This window comes from Hylobates moloch, unplaced genomic scaffold (genome assembly GCF_009828535.3).
Source record: "Hylobates moloch isolate HMO894 unplaced genomic scaffold, HMol_V3 SCAFFOLD_6, whole genome shotgun sequence".
Taxonomy (NCBI): Eukaryota; Metazoa; Chordata; class Mammalia; order Primates; family Hylobatidae; genus Hylobates; species Hylobates moloch.
The window spans coordinates 104,308,236-104,323,310 of record NW_026652281.1 but is presented as its reverse complement, the minus strand read 5'-3'; the positions used below and the strand labels follow the sequence as shown (position 1 = coordinate 104,323,310).

The 15,075-nt window shown below is 48.0% G+C and overlaps 1 protein-coding gene across 1 annotated transcript in view; it reads right to left on the bottom strand.

Moving 5' to 3' along the window:
• Window positions 1-1,221: 1,221 nt before the first annotated feature.
• The window catches only part of CDH3 (cadherin 3), a 163,934-nt gene continuing 150,080 nt past the window's right edge, over window positions 1,222-15,075 (bottom strand). Inside the window, exon 17 of the mRNA XM_032157732.2 lies at window positions 1,222-1,309. Within this exon, the coding sequence (XP_032013623.1) occupies window positions 1,250-1,309 (60 nt within the window). The 3' untranslated portion in view covers window positions 1,222-1,249. The remainder of the gene's footprint in view (window positions 1,310-15,075) is intronic.

The window sequence follows — 15,075 nt, the reverse complement described above, 5'->3', positions numbered from 1 at the left end:
AAAAAAAAAAAGGCCAGGCGTGATGGCTCACGCCTGTAATCCCAGCACTTTGGGAGGCCAAGGCAGGCGGATCACGAGGTCAGTAGATCGAGACCATCCTGGCTAACACAGTGAAACCACATCTCTACTAAAAATACAAAAAATTAGCTAGGCGTGGTGGCGGGCGCCTGCAGTCCCAGCTACTCAGGAGGCTGAGGCAGGAGAATGGCAGGAACCCAGGAGGTGGAGCTTGCAGTGAGCCAAGATTGTGCCATTGCGCTCCAGCCTGGGTGACAGAGCAAGACTCCGTCTCAAAAAACAAACAAACAAACAACCTCATAAGGTACTGTGGGATGGAGACAAGTAAACACTTATCATTTTATTTATTATTTATTGAAAGCCAATTATGTATTAGGCTTTGTGCTGGATGCCAATAATTGCATTATAATGTATGATAAAAGAGATATTTATTGGAGTGCACCATAGTATGCATTATCTCACCAGTCTTCATACAGCCCTTTGCTATAATACATACATACATTGTACAGATTTTGGGGTTTTGTTGTTGTTTTTGGAGATGGAGTTTTGCTCTTTCTCCCAGGCTGGAGTGCAGTGGCATGATCTCGGCTCACTGCAACCTCTGCCTTCCGATTTTAAGCGATTCTCCTGCCTCAGCCTCCTGAGTAGCTGGGATTACAGGCACGCACTACCATGCCTGGCTAATTTTTTTATTTTTAGTACAGACGGGGTTTTACCATGTTAGCCAGGCTGGTCTAGAACTCCTGACCTCAGGTGATCTACCCACCTTGGCTTCTGAAAGTGCTGGGATTACAGGCATGAGCCACCGCACCGAACCCTGTTTGTTTTTTATTAGAGATGAGGACTCATTGTGTTGCATAGGCTAGTTGTGAACCCCTGGCCTCAAGTGATCCACTCGTCTCAGCCTCCCAAAGTGCTAGGACTACAGGCGTGACCATTTTACAGATTTGGAAGCAGAGACTCACAGAGAAGTAAAGGGATTTGCCTGATGTTACACAGTGTATTAGTCAGGGTTCTCCCAAGAACAGAAAAAATAGGATAAATACAGAGAGAGATGAGAGGGGACTTACTAGGGAAATTGACTCATGGGATTATGGAGGCTGAGAAGTCCTAGAATAAGCCATCTACAAGCTGGAGAACCAGGAAGCTGGTAGCATTGCTCAATCCAAGACTTTCAGTCCCAGGCTGAAGGCCTGAGAACGTTGGGGGGCTGCTGGTACAAATCCCAGAGTCAGAAGGCGAGAGACCCTGGAGTTCTGATGTTTAAGGGCAGAAGGCAGGTGTCCCAGCTCTAGAAGAAGAGAGAGAGAGAAAGTGAGTGAATTCACCTTTCTTGCCTGCCTTTTTGTTCTATCCTGGCCCTCGGTAGACTGAATGGTGCCCACTCACGTGGGTGTGGGTGACTCTTCCTCACTCAGTCCACTGATTCAAATAGCAGTCTCTTCAGGAAACATCCTCCCAGACATACACAGAAATAGTGCTTTATGAGCTATCTGGGTATCCCTTAATCCAGTCAAGTTGACACCTAAAAGACACCATCACACACAATAAAAATGACACAGCTGGGCCAGGTGCCGTGGCTCATGCCTGTAATCTCAGGACTTTGGGAGGCTGAGGTGGGCGGATCACAAGGTCAGGAGATCAAGACCATCCTGGCTAACCTGGTGATACCCCGTCTCTACTAAAAATACAAAAAAATTAGCCAGGCATGGTGGTGGGCGCCTGTAGTCCCAGCTGCTCGGGAGGCTGAGGCAGGAGAATGGCATGAACCCGGGAGGCGGAGGTTGCAGTGAGCCGAGATCACACCACTGCACTCCAGCCTGGGTGACAGAGTGAGATTCCATCTCAAAAAAAAAAAAAAACCAAAAAAATGACAGAGCTGGAATTTGAACCCTGGGCCACTGCCCTCTGCAATCTCTTAATCTCTGTCCTATTCCACTAAGATCAGGGTGGGCTTTTGTTTCTGGGTGCCATTTGAACTGAGTGGCAAACCTTGCTTAATTTAGCAAGAAATAGTCTTTTGCAGGGACCTGAAATTCCAGACTCTGGGGCAGCCAAGAGAAGGAAGGCAAGACGATGGCCTGAGCTCCCTGTTGTCCAGCCCAGCAAGAACTCCCACGACAGCCACAGGTCAGGGGAGCAGGTGACCAGGGCTGGAACCAGAGGGGCATTTGGTCCTCTGGCCAGCCTATAGAGCAGACACAATTATCCCCATTTCCCAGAGGAGGTGACTGAGGCTTAGAGAAATGAACGACCAGTTTCATGGCAGAGGCAGGGAGGCTGGTGTTCTGGCTTAAGACCATCCTGGCACAGTGGTTCCCAGCACAGACTTCAGTGCCTGACTGCCTGCTTCTGAATTCTGCTCATTTTCTTTTGTATTCTTCTTTTTTCTTTTCTTTTTTTTGAGACAAGGTCAGGCTGGAGTGCAGTGGTGCAATCTCAGCTCACTGCAACCTCCCTCTGCCTCATGGGCTCAAGCGATCCTTCCACCTCAGCCTCTTGAGTAGCTGGGACTACAGGCATGTCCCACCATGCCCAGCTAATTTAGGTATTTCTTGTAGAGACAGGGTTTCACCATGTTTCCCTGGCTGGTCTCCAGCTCCTGGGCTCAAGCAATCCACCCACCTCAGCCTCCCAAAGTGCTGGGATTACAGGTGTGAGCCACCATGCTGGCCTGAATCCTACTTTTCTACCTGCTAGTGATAAGCCTTTGAGTCAGAGCCACAGACTCTTTGGACTTCTAATTTCCTTATCTGTACAACTGAGAATAATAATGGAACCTACTTTGTTGAGTGATTTCAAGAATTAGGTGAAGGACTGGGCGCGGTGGCTCACGCCTGTAATCCCAGGACTTTGGGAGGCCGAGGCGGGTGGATCATGAGGTCAGGAGATCGAGACCATCCTGGCTAACATGGTGAAACCCTGTGTCTAGTAAAAATACAAAAAATTAGCCGGACATGGTGGCAGGCGCCTGTAGTCTCAGCTACTCCGGAGGCTGAGGCAGGAGAATGGCATGAACCCTGGAGGCAGAGCTTGCAGTGAGCCAAGATCAGGCCACTGCACTCCAGCCTGGGCGACAGAGTGAGACTCTGTCTCAAAAAAAAAAAAAAAAAGAATTAGGTGAGATAACCTAACCAAACATGGCAGACGGGAGTGCAAATCAACGTGAACTATTGTTTCCATATTCCACATTACTCAGGGGACAAGATTTTTCCTGAACTAAGTCCATGGGCAGCAGGCCCCTCCAACTTAAGTGGAGTGAGTTAAGCCCCCTGGAAAGTGGGGCTGCTGTCATGGAGCCCTGTGGCTGACTGGGTGTCCTCCCATTGCTCAGATACCTTTGGACCTGGCATCTCAAGAACAATAGATAAGGTGCTGCAGTTCATAACTGTGGAGGCCCAGGGACCTGTTGCTTCCTGTCCCCCACTTCCAAGCAAAGAAGGCCCCACCCTCTTCTCAGAGCAAGGGAATCAGGTGCCAGAACTCTGTCTACTTGGGATGGAGAGATAAACCCTTCCCCAACCAACCCTCTCCAGGTTCGGCAGCCAATGAAACCACTCCCTGCCAAGTTCAGCCTAGCCCCATACCAAAGATGTTTGGAGACAAAGGGCTCTCTGATTTTACCTGCTGTAATTAAAATATTTCATTTTCTTAGTGTATGCCCGTGAATCTTTGATGTGACATCCATATAGATTAATTTCCTTTGAAAAAAAGGGACTTTGTGGCTAACACCATTTATTTATTCATTTATCACATCCCAGGAGGTGGCCAGACAACGTAGTGTAGGGAATTGACAGGTCTCGAGACCATTTTTTTTTTTTTTTTAATAATAGGGTCTCGCCTCTGTTGCTCAGGCTGGAATGCAGTGGTGTGATCATAGCTCACTGCAACCTTGAACTCCTGGGCCCAAGTGATCCTCCTGCGTCAGCCTCCTGAGTAGCTGAGACTAACAGGTATGTGCCACCACGCCTGGCTAAGTTTTTATTTTTTTATTTTCTGTACAGTCAGGTTCTCACTATGTTGCCCAGGCTGGTCTTGAACTCCTGGTCTCAAGTGATCCTCCTTCCTTGGCCTCCCAAACTGGTGGGATTACAGGTGTGAGCCACTGTGCCCAGCTGTAGGCCCTTGAATCCTTGATGTAAAGTCTATATAGTTTAAATTCCCTTCAAAAAAGGGACTTTGTAGCTAACATCATTGATTTATTTTTATTTACTTTTTTGAGACAGAGTCTTGCTCTGTCGCCCAGGCTGGAGTGCAGTGGCGCAATCTTGGCTCACTGCAACCTCCACCTCCTAGGTTCAAGCAATTCTCCTGCCTCAGCCTCCCAAGTAGCTGGGATTACAGGCGTGTGCCACTACACCCAGCTAATTTTTGTATTTTCAGTAGAGACAGGGTTTTGCCATGTTGGCCAGGCTGGTCTCAAACTCAAGTGATCCACCCACCTTGGCCTCCCAAAGTGCTGAGATTACAGGCGTGAGCCACCGTGTCTGGCCTCATTTATTTATGAAATCCCAGGAGGAGGCCAGAACATAGTGTAAGGAATTGACGAGTCTTATGACTTGAAGCAAAATTTATTTCCTTCTCTAAGTCTCAATTTATCTTCTGTAAAATGACTCAGTTAGTTAGAAGGAGGCTTGAGATCTCTTCTGCCTCTAAGAACTATGACATTGAACTTCTTGAGATTGAAAACTGGCACTGCACAGGATCCCATTTTTTCCTTTTGGGGGCCAGGAGTTCTCAAGTGAGGGGTGTTTATGGAATCATGATGCTGTTTATTGCTTTTCAGTATTTAGACTCAACCTCCAGACAAAGTACAGAAGATTTAATTATAGCTATAGAACAAGATGTAAATGTTATGAATAATATATAACTATTAAAAATTGGGAATTGCGGGCCGGGCGCGGTGGCTCACGCTTGTAATCCCAGCACTTTGGGAGGCCGAGGCGGGCGGATCACGAGGTCAGGAGATCGAGACCACGGTGAAACCCTGTCTCTACTAAAAATACAAAAAAATTAGCCGGGCGTGGTGGCAGGCGCCTGTAGTCCCAGCTACTTGGAGAGGCTGAGGCAGGAGAATGGCGTGAACCCGGGAGGTGGAGTTTGCAGTGAGCCGAGATCGCGCCACTGCACTCCAGCCTGGGTGACAGAGCGAGACTCCGTCTCAAAAAAAAAAAAAAAAAATTGGGAATTGCTTGGGAGTGAAGCCAGGAAGCTTGAGAAGGACATTAAATTCCGCATCCTCTAACAAGTACTTCTCTAGAGAAGGAGAATTGGGCTGAGTGGTGAGTTCATAATTATTCGCTGTATTATTATACTTTATAATTTATATATGTGATACATTTATTTTCTTTATATGTCAAATATTATCTCTCTACAATATAAAAAAAAAAGTAATAGAGGCAGCGGATCACCTGAGGTCAGGATTTCGAAGCCAGCCTGGCCAACGTGGTGAAACCGTGTCTCTACTAAAAATACAAAAATTAGCTGGGCCTGGTGGTGGGTGCCTGTAATCCCAGCTACTCAGGGAGCTGAGGCAGGAGAATCCCTGGAACCTGGGAGGCAGAGATTGCAGTGAGCTGAGATCACGCCATTCCATTCCACTCCAGCCTGGGCAACAAGAGCGAAACTCCGTCTCAAAAAAAAAAAAAAGAAAAAGAAAAATTATACAAGTAATAAAGATCTGCAACAGAAAAAATTTTTAAATGCAGATAAGCAAAAATAAGAAAAATACAAATCATCTGTCACTCTAGAGATAATCACAATTGACATTTTGAGCTATATCCAACCTTTGTCTCTTCAGACAAAAACATATAATTGTATTTTATTTGCCAGGCCTGTTGGCTCATGCCTATAATCCCAGCACTTTGGGAGGCCAAAGTGGGAGGATCACTTGAGCTCAGGAATTTGAGAGTAGCCTGGACAACATAGTGAGACCCTGTCTCTACTTAAAAAAAAAAAAAGAAAAAAAATCAAAAAATCTGGGCATGGTGGCTTGTGCCTGTAGTCCCAGCTACTTGGGAGGCTGAGGCGGGAGGATCACTTGAACCTGGGAGGTTGAGGCAGCAGTGAGCTATGGTCACGCCAAGGCACTCCAGCCTGAGAGACAGAGTGAGATCCTGTCTCCAACAAAACAAAGAAACCAAAACAGTAAGTCTTACCGTACCATCCCCTGCTACCCTCCTTCCCTCCCCAGAGGCAACTACTGTTATCAGTTTTTTTCTTTTTTTTTTTTTTTCAAGCTGGAGTCTCATTCTGTTGCCCAGGCTGGAGTGCAGTGGCATGGTCATAGATCATTGTAACCTCAAACTCCTGGGCTCAAGTAAATTTCCCACCTCAGCCTCTGGAGTATCTGGGACTACAGGCAAGAACCACTACACATGGCTGATTTTTAATTTTTTGTAGAGATGAGGGTCTTGCTATGTTGCCCAGCCTGATCTCGAGCTCCTGGTCTCAAGCAGTCTTCCCACTTTGGCTTCCCAAAGTACTGGGATTACAGGACTGAGCCACTGTGCCTGGCTGCTTCAATAGCACTTTAATGTCAGTATGATTTTCCACTGTTTGAATGCCTACAGTTTATTGAATCAATTCCCTTTTTGAAGAACCTGGGTTTTTTCCAGTGCTTAGTCTTTTTTTTTTTTCTCTCACTGCTACCTCCGCCTCCCGGGTTCAAGTGATTCTCCTGCCTCAGCCTCCCAGGTAGCTGGGATTACAGACATGCACCACCACACCCAGCTAATTTTGTATTTTTAGTAGAGATGGGGTTTCACCATGTTGGTCAGGCAGGTCTCGAATTCCTGATTTCAGGTGATCCACCCGCCTCAGCCTCCCAAAGTGTTGGGATTACAGGCGTGAGCCACAGCGCCTGGCCAATGCTTAGTCTTACAAGCAATGTTGCAAGGAACTCCTTCATCGTACACCTTTGAGAAATTGTATGGGCAGGTCTTTAAGATGAATTTCTCCAAGTGGAGTTACTGGATCAAAGGTCATGTGCTTGTTTCAGGTTTTTGAACCATATGTTGTGCCCACCAGCAAGGAGAGGGGTGGTGCAGTGATCTGGCAGCAGGCCTGGTACTGTGAGGTCTTTTGTTTCTTACGCTACTCCAGAGGCTATTCATCAGCAAAGCAATGTTAACCATTCCCAGGACCTCCCTGTGGGGTGGCAGGAAGTGGGGCGGCTTCTCAGGGCAAAGAACAACATGTCTTTATTAAAATGCTGTGCACCAAGAACGCTTTATGAGTACAGACCTTGGCCTTGCTATTGGGCAACTCCCTGCAGGCTGGAGTGGGGCTATGTCTCTGGGAGAAGATGAGCAGGACTCCAGGGTGTGCCCGGGCTACTTGAACATCGCCCCAGTTCCCCTCACTCAGTTATGCAATTAATACTACTGTGGAGTGGGTGAGAGCTGGATTCAAATCCTCTTTCTTTTTTTTTTTTTTTTTGAGAGTCGTGCTCTGTCACCCAGGCTGGAGTGCAGTGACATGATCTTGGCTCACTGCAACCTCCGTCTCCCAGGTTCAAGTAATTATCCTGCCTCAGCCTCCCGAGTAGCTGGGACTACAGGGCTGCACCACTATGCCTGGCTAATTTTTTGTATTTTTATTTTATTTTTATTTATTTATTTTTTTTGAGACAGAGTCTTGCTCTGTCGCCCAGGCTGGAGTGCAGTGGCGCAATCTCGGCTCACTGCAAGCTCCACCTCCCAGGTTCAAGCTATTCTCCTGCCTCAGCCTCCCGAGTAGCTGGGACTACAGGCGCCCCCCACTACACCCGGCTAATTTTTTGTATTTTTAGTAGAGACGGGGTTTCACAGTGTTAGCCAGGATGGTCTCAATCTCCTGACCTCGTGATCCGCCCGCCTCAGCCTCCCAAAGTGCTGGGATTACAGGTGTGAGCCACCGCGCCCGGCTAATTTTTTGTATTTTTAGTAGAGATGGGGTTTCGCTATGTTGGCACGGCTGGTCTCAAACTCCTTGCCTCAAGTGATCTGCTCACCTCAGCCTTCCAAAGTGTTGGGATTACAGGCGTGAGTCATTGCGCCCGGCCTCAAATTCCCTTTCTGCTACTTCCTGGGTGTGTGGCATTGGGCAAGTTTAGAACTTCTCTGACTTTGGTTTGCCCCTTGGTAAAATGGGGCTAATAGTACCTCTCTTATGAGGTTGTCATGATACTTTTTATTTTTTTGAGACAGGGTCTTGCTCTATCGCCCAGGCTGGAGTGCAGTGGCCCAATCATAGCTCACTGCCAGCCTCAAACTCCTGGGCTCAAGTGATCCTGCCTCAGCCTCCCAAGTGGCTGGGACTACAGACACAGGCCACCATGCCTGGCTAATTTTTAAATGTTTGTAATGATGAAGTCTTGCTATGTTGCCCAGGCTAGTCTCAAACTCCTGGCTTCAAGCAATCCTTCTGCCTCGGCTTCCCAAAGCGCTGGGATTACAGACCAATCACTGAACCTGGCCTTGTCTTGATACTTAAATGAGGTAGTACACATAAAGTGCTCGGAATACATTTGGTAGCTGAAAGTGCTCTACAACTATTACCTATCACCAGGGACCTTCGGTGGGCGAGATCACAGTCCCTCAGACTGGTTGGGGAAATGGACAAGTAAAGAGACAATTAAAATTCTGTGTGCTGGGTGCATTCATACAGATGCTAAGAAAACTCTAGTGGGAGGAATGCTAAATCCAGAAGGCTTCCTGGAAAAAAAATGACATTTTGGCAGGAAATAAGTTGCTTGTAGGGCTAAGGCAGAGGCAAAGTCATTGAGAAACTAGAGACCAGCCATTAACTCCCTTTGCTGGGAATGTGGTGATGGAATTCAGAGAAGGTTTTCAGTCCCGGATTTCAATTCCAATTTCTCAGCACCTGCCTGGGTCCCAGGTCTTGTGCTTGGTGCTGGGGTGAGGGTAGAGGCTGGAGATAATTAGGCAAAAGTGCTCAGTGAGCTTAAGATCTAACTGGGGGGCTGGGAGCGGTGGCTCACGCCTATAATCCCACCACTTTGGGAGGCCAGGGTGGGCAGATCACCTGAGGTCAGGAGTTTGAGACCAGCCTGGCCAACATAACGAAACCCCCTCTCTACTAAAAATATAAAAATTAGCTGGGCATGGTAGTGTGTACCTGTAATCCCAGCTACTTGGGAGGCTGAGGCAGGAGGATTGCTTGAACGTGGGAGGCGGAGGTTGCAGTGAGCCGAGATTGAGCCACTGCACTCCAGCCTGGGTGACAGAGCAAAACTCTGTCTCCAAAATAATAATAATAATAAATAGAATAAAAATTGATCAGATTTGGGAAGGGATGGGGTGAGAAGAAAAGGCACCCCAGGTAGGGGAAACAGCACGAGCAAAGATAAGGCAGCAGCAGGGCCTATATTCCAGGAAGGGTGCATTGCCCAGTGTGCCTGTGTGGTCTGTACCTGGGGAGCAGGACAGTGGGCAGGAGCTAGGGCTATAAGGTCAACCAAGGCTGGGATTTGAAGGGCGTCCGATGACATGCTGCTTGGCCCTTGTCCAGTAGGTCATGGGAACAGAACGGAAGTGTTTAAGCAGAGAAGGGACGTGATGGGATCTGCGTTCTGGAAAGGTCACTCTGGCATAGCTGGGGGAGGAGTCCTCGGGAAGCAGGGAGCCAGCTGGGAGGCCCCTGCAATGGTCTCAACAAGAAATCTGGGGGTCTGGCCTAGGTCAGGGGAGGTGGGCACCGAGAGGAGGGGTGGAGGGTTTGTAAGCAGACTCTGAAACACTTGAAATCAACACCCTGACACTATTCCCTGGCAGCTCCAGGGTCAGGATGTCTAAAATCCCTGGAAAAATAAACTTGCTCCCGCCTCAGCCAGCAGGAAGAAGAGCAACCCGATATGCTTGTTGATTAGGATTAGGGAACTTTTTCCCCCTTTATTGAGGGTCAGCTGAATTATTAGTGGGGCAAAAGAGACAGAGGGAGACATATAAAAGTGAAGCGACTTATCGTTTTTCCTTGATGGAAACAATATATGAGATAGATCAACATTTAAAATGTTTTTCAAGGGTCATAAAGAGTATCAACCAAAAACAATCTTGACTTCATTTCCATAGAGACATAGAGAGTGGGGAGAGGAGGGACAGAAGGGCGGGGAGATCACAGGAGGAGATCACAGGAGGAGGGGAGACAGGCCAGGAAGGGAGGATGCTGCACTGGCTGCGAGGGGGCTGCTTAAGAACCTTGGAATTGACCAGGCACGGGAGCTCATGCCTTTAATCCCAGCACTTTGGGAGGCTGAGGCGGGTGGATCACCTGAGGTCAGGAGTTAGAGACCAGCCTGGCCAACATAGTGAAACCCCAACTCTACTAAAAATACAAAAATTAGCTGGGCATGGTGGCGCATGCCTGTAATCCCAGCTGCTTGGGAAGCTGAGGCAGGAGAATTGCTTGAACCCAGGAGGCGGAGGTTGCAGTCAGCCAAGATCCAGCCACTGCACTCCAGCCTGGGTGACAGAGCGAGTCGCCGTCTCAAAAAAAAAAAAAAAAGGAACCTGGGAATTGAGAGGTCTCGAGTTCAAATCTCAGCCAAGTTCTTCCACCGTTCTCCCGTATCTGTCAAATGGGGATTATAACATCCTCACCATCTGCACAATGTTATGGTATTGGATTTTCATCTTAGAAAGATCAGATCTCGGCCGGGCGCGGTGGCTCACGCTTGTAATCCCAGCACTTTGGGAGGCCGAGGCGGGCGGATCACTTGATCAGGAGATCAAGACCACGGTGAAACCCCGTCTCTACTAAAAATACAAAAAAATTAGCCGGGCGTGGTGGCGGGCGCCTGTAGTCCCAGATACTTGGAGAGGCTGAACTGGAATGGCGTGAACCCAGGAGGCGGAGCTTGCAGTGAGCCGAGATTGCGCCACTGCACTCCAGCCTGGGCGACAGAGCGAGACTCCGTCTCAAAAAAAAAAAAAAAAAAAGAAAGATCAGATCTCTCTGGCCACCTGATTGGAGCCAGATAAAATGTACCCATAGACTACCCGCTCTTAGAATGCTTTTAAGACAAGGAGGTTATTATAATTATTATGACCATTATTATTATTATTATTATTGCTATTATCATAGCTTTATTATTATTTTCTTTTGAAATTCTGCTTGGCCACTGTTTACTCCCAGCTCCAGCTGCTCTTGTTGAAACCTCTCTGGGCCGGGTGTGATGGCTCACGCCTGTAATCCCAGAACTTTAGGAAGTCAAGGTGGGAGGATTGCTTGAGCCCAGAAGTTGGAGACCACCCTGGACAACATGGAGAAACCCCATCTCTATAAAAAGTACAAAAATTAGCCAGGCATAGTCGCATGCACCTGTAGTGCCAGCTATTCGGGAGGCTGAATAGGAGGATTGCTTGAGCCTGGGAGGTTGAGGCTGCAGTGAGCTATGATTGTGCCACTGCATGTCAGCCTGGGTGACATCGTGAGAGTCTGTCTCAAAAAAAAAAAAAAAAACCCAAGAAACAAAACACAAGGAACCTCTCTGGACTCCTAGCTTCCTAGGATCATGCAGGGTGGAGGGTGCACTCTCAAAACTTCCACCTTAGGGGTGTCCTGGGAGCACTGGCTGCTCCTCCATCCCTGGGCTGCACCCAGAGTAGACAGGGCTGCCTTGTTCCTCTTATCCTCCCACTCCACTGTCCGATACTGAAAGGCGACACAAGCAGGGTTCCTCTGCTCCTCTCTGTGAGTCAGTGCCCATGCCCTTGCCTTCGTGCCCCCTACTCAGGCCTCACCCCTCAGCTTTTACTTCTCTTCCTGGGAAACCACCCCAGGGGGGAGGGAAAGAAGATGAAATAAAGGATGTAAGTTCCCACGGGACCACCACTTCCCCTTTCCCCTTCCTCTCCAGCTGCTGGCCACTTCCCCGTCCCCTCTCTAGTGGGAAGCAGAACAGAGGCTGTGGGAAACCGGCACCATATAGTCCCTGGCATGGGCGCAGCCAGCCCTGCATGCAGTTCCTCGCCTGTGTAACCTTGGGTAGTCCTGCTGCACCTGAACTTCCTCACTCACAGGTCCCCCAGCCGCCTCCAAGTGTTCAAAATGCCCAGAAATCTGCACTGCCCTCTTCACACCTGCTCTTTTTCTTCTTTCTTTTCTTTTCTTTCTTTCTTTTTCTTTTCTCTGTCTCTCTCTCTCTCTCTCTCTTCTCTCCTCTCCTCTCTCTCCTTTCTTTCTTCCGACACAGGACCTCGCTCTGTCGCCCAGGCTGGAGTGCAGTGGTGCGATCTCGGCTCACTGCAACCTCTGCCTCCCAGGTTCAAGAGATTCTCCTGCCTCCGCCTCACGAGTAGCTGGGATTACAGGCATATGCCACCACGCTCGGCTAATTTTTATAGTTCTTTAGTAGAGACAAGGCTTCACTATGTTGGCCAGGCTGGTCTCAAACTTCTGACCTAGTGATCCACCTGCCTCAACCTTCCAAAGTGCTGGGATTACAGGCATGAGCCACTGCACCCGGCCTCCTTTTCAACTTTCTTTCAATCCTCCTTGCATCAAGGAAAGAGTCCCTTTTTTTTGTACTTAGCAAGTCTTTAATAACTTCAAAATACTTATGATTCTCTCTTTTAACCAGAGAAAGAAGGCCTAGAATTTGAAGACATTGTCTTGTGTCATTGTATTTTTATTTACTTTATAGTTATGGCAAACGATGCCGCTTTTGCATTTATAAGATTGCACCTGTTTTTTATTTAAAATATGTCTCTAGGCCAGGCACAGTAAATCACGCCTGTAATCCCAGCACTTTGGGAGGCCGAGGCAGGAGGATTAATTTTGAGCCCAGGAATTCGAGATTATCCTGGGAAACAAGGTGAGACCCCCATCTCTAAAAAAAAAAATACAAAAATTAGCCAGGCGTGGTGGTGCACACCTGTAGTCCCAGCTACTCAGGAGGCTGAGATATGAGGATCACTTGAGCCAGGGGGTTCAAGGCTGCAGTGAGCCATGAATGCACCTCCGCGCTCCATCCTGGGCAACAGAGTGACAGAGAACTTATCTCAAAAAATAAATAAATAAAGATTCCAGATGGACAAGGCCATTCACTGTTCCACTGACTATAAGTGTAAAAAGTTGGGACCAGACTCAGTGGCTCATGCCTGTAATCTCAGCAATTTGGGAGGCCAAGGCGGGTGGATCACGAGGTCAGGAGATGGAGACCATCTTGGCTAACATGGTGAAACCCCATCTCTACTAAAAACACAAAAAAATTAGCCAGGCGTGGTGGTGGGCGCCTGTAGTCCCAGCTACTCAAGAGGCTGAGGCAGGAGAATGGCATGAACCCAGGAGGTGGAGCTTGCAGTGAGCCAAGATCGCGCCACTGCACTCCAGCCTGGGTGACAGAGCGAGACTCCATCTCAAAAAAAAAAAAAAAAAAAAAAAAAGAGCAAAAAGTTGGTAGTAACCCTTAGACCATCAGTGGGGGCTGCTTAAATAACCTGCCATATTCACATCGTGGACTACTCTGCAACTGAAAACAGCAAAGAATGAGGAAGCTCTTTTTGTGCCAATGTGGAAAGATCTCCAAGATAACTTGTCATGTGAAAAAACAGGCGAAGTGTGTAAGTGTGTAAAGTGTTAAAGTGTGCTACCTCCTGTGTAAAAAAAGAGGAAGAAGATAAAACTACAGATTTTTTTTTTTTTTTACTTCAACGTGCAGAAATAAACCCTAGAACAGGGCTGTCCAGTAGAATTTTCTGCACTGATGGGAATGTTCCATTTTTGCACTAACCAATACTGTAGCCACTAGCCACGGGCAGCACTTCAGATGTGACTAGTTGGCTGAGGAGCTGAATATTTGTTTTTTTGTTTTGTTTTATTGTTTGTATTTTTGTTTTTTTGTTTGTTTTTTTTTTTTGAGACAGAGTCTCACTCCAACACCCAGGCTAGAGTGCAGTGGCGCCATCTTGGCTCACTGCAACCTCCGCCTCCCAGATTCAAGTGATTCTCTTGCCTCAGCCTTCTAAGTAGCTGGGATTACAGGAGCATGCCACCACCCCCAGCTAATTTTTGTATTATTATATTTTATTTATTTATTTTTTTGAGACAGAGTCTCACTCTGTTGCCCAGGCTGGAGTGCAGTGGCGCGATCTCGGCTCACTGCAACCTCTGCTCCTGGGTTCAAGCAATTCTCCTGCCGCAGCCTCCTGAGTAGCTGGGATTACAGCCATGTACCAGCACACCCGGCTAATTTTTGTATTTTTAGTAGAGACGGAGTTTTGCCATGTTGGCCAGGCTGGTCTCAAACTCCTGACCTCAAGTGATCCACCCACTTCGGCCTCCCACAGTGCTGGGATTACAGGTGTGAGCCACCACGCCCAGCCTTTTTGGAGAGACAAGCTCTTGCTATGTTGCCCAGGCTGGTCTCAAAGTCTAGAGCTCAAGGAATCCTCCTGCCTTGGCCTCCCAAAGTCCTGAGTCTGCATCCTCGGATTCTCTTGGCTCTGCTGCTTACCATCTGGGCACCACACTAGGTGACTTACTGCACCTCCTGGGGCCTTGGTTTCCTCATCTCTAAAGAGGAACCTGCCTTGAAAGTTTGTAAAGCACCTTTATTCAGTAAATCTTTATTGAGTACCTACTATGTGCCAGGCACTACTCTAAGAGTTGGGGATACAGCAGTGAGGAACAGGGACAGACAACCGTGCCCTCACGGAGCTTATATTCAGAGGGAAGAAAGCCACTTAGCAGGACAAAGAGCTAAAATGGATACTATAGTGTGTTGAGAGGTAACACACGTGACAGAAAAGATAAGGTATGGGGCCAGGCATGGTGGCTCACACCTGTAATCCCAGCACTCTGGGAGGCCAAGGTGGGTGGATCACCTGAGGTCAGGAGTTTGAGACCAGCCTGGCCAACATGGTGAAACCCCGCCTCTACTAAAAATACAAAAATTAGCCAGGTATGGTGGTGGGTGCCTGTAATCCCAGCTACTCAGGAGGCTGAGGCAGGAGAATCGCTTGAACCCGGGATGCAGAGGTTTCAGTGAGCTATCATGCTGCTGTACTCCAGCCTGGGCGACAGAGCGAGACTCAGTTTCAAAAAAAAAAAAGA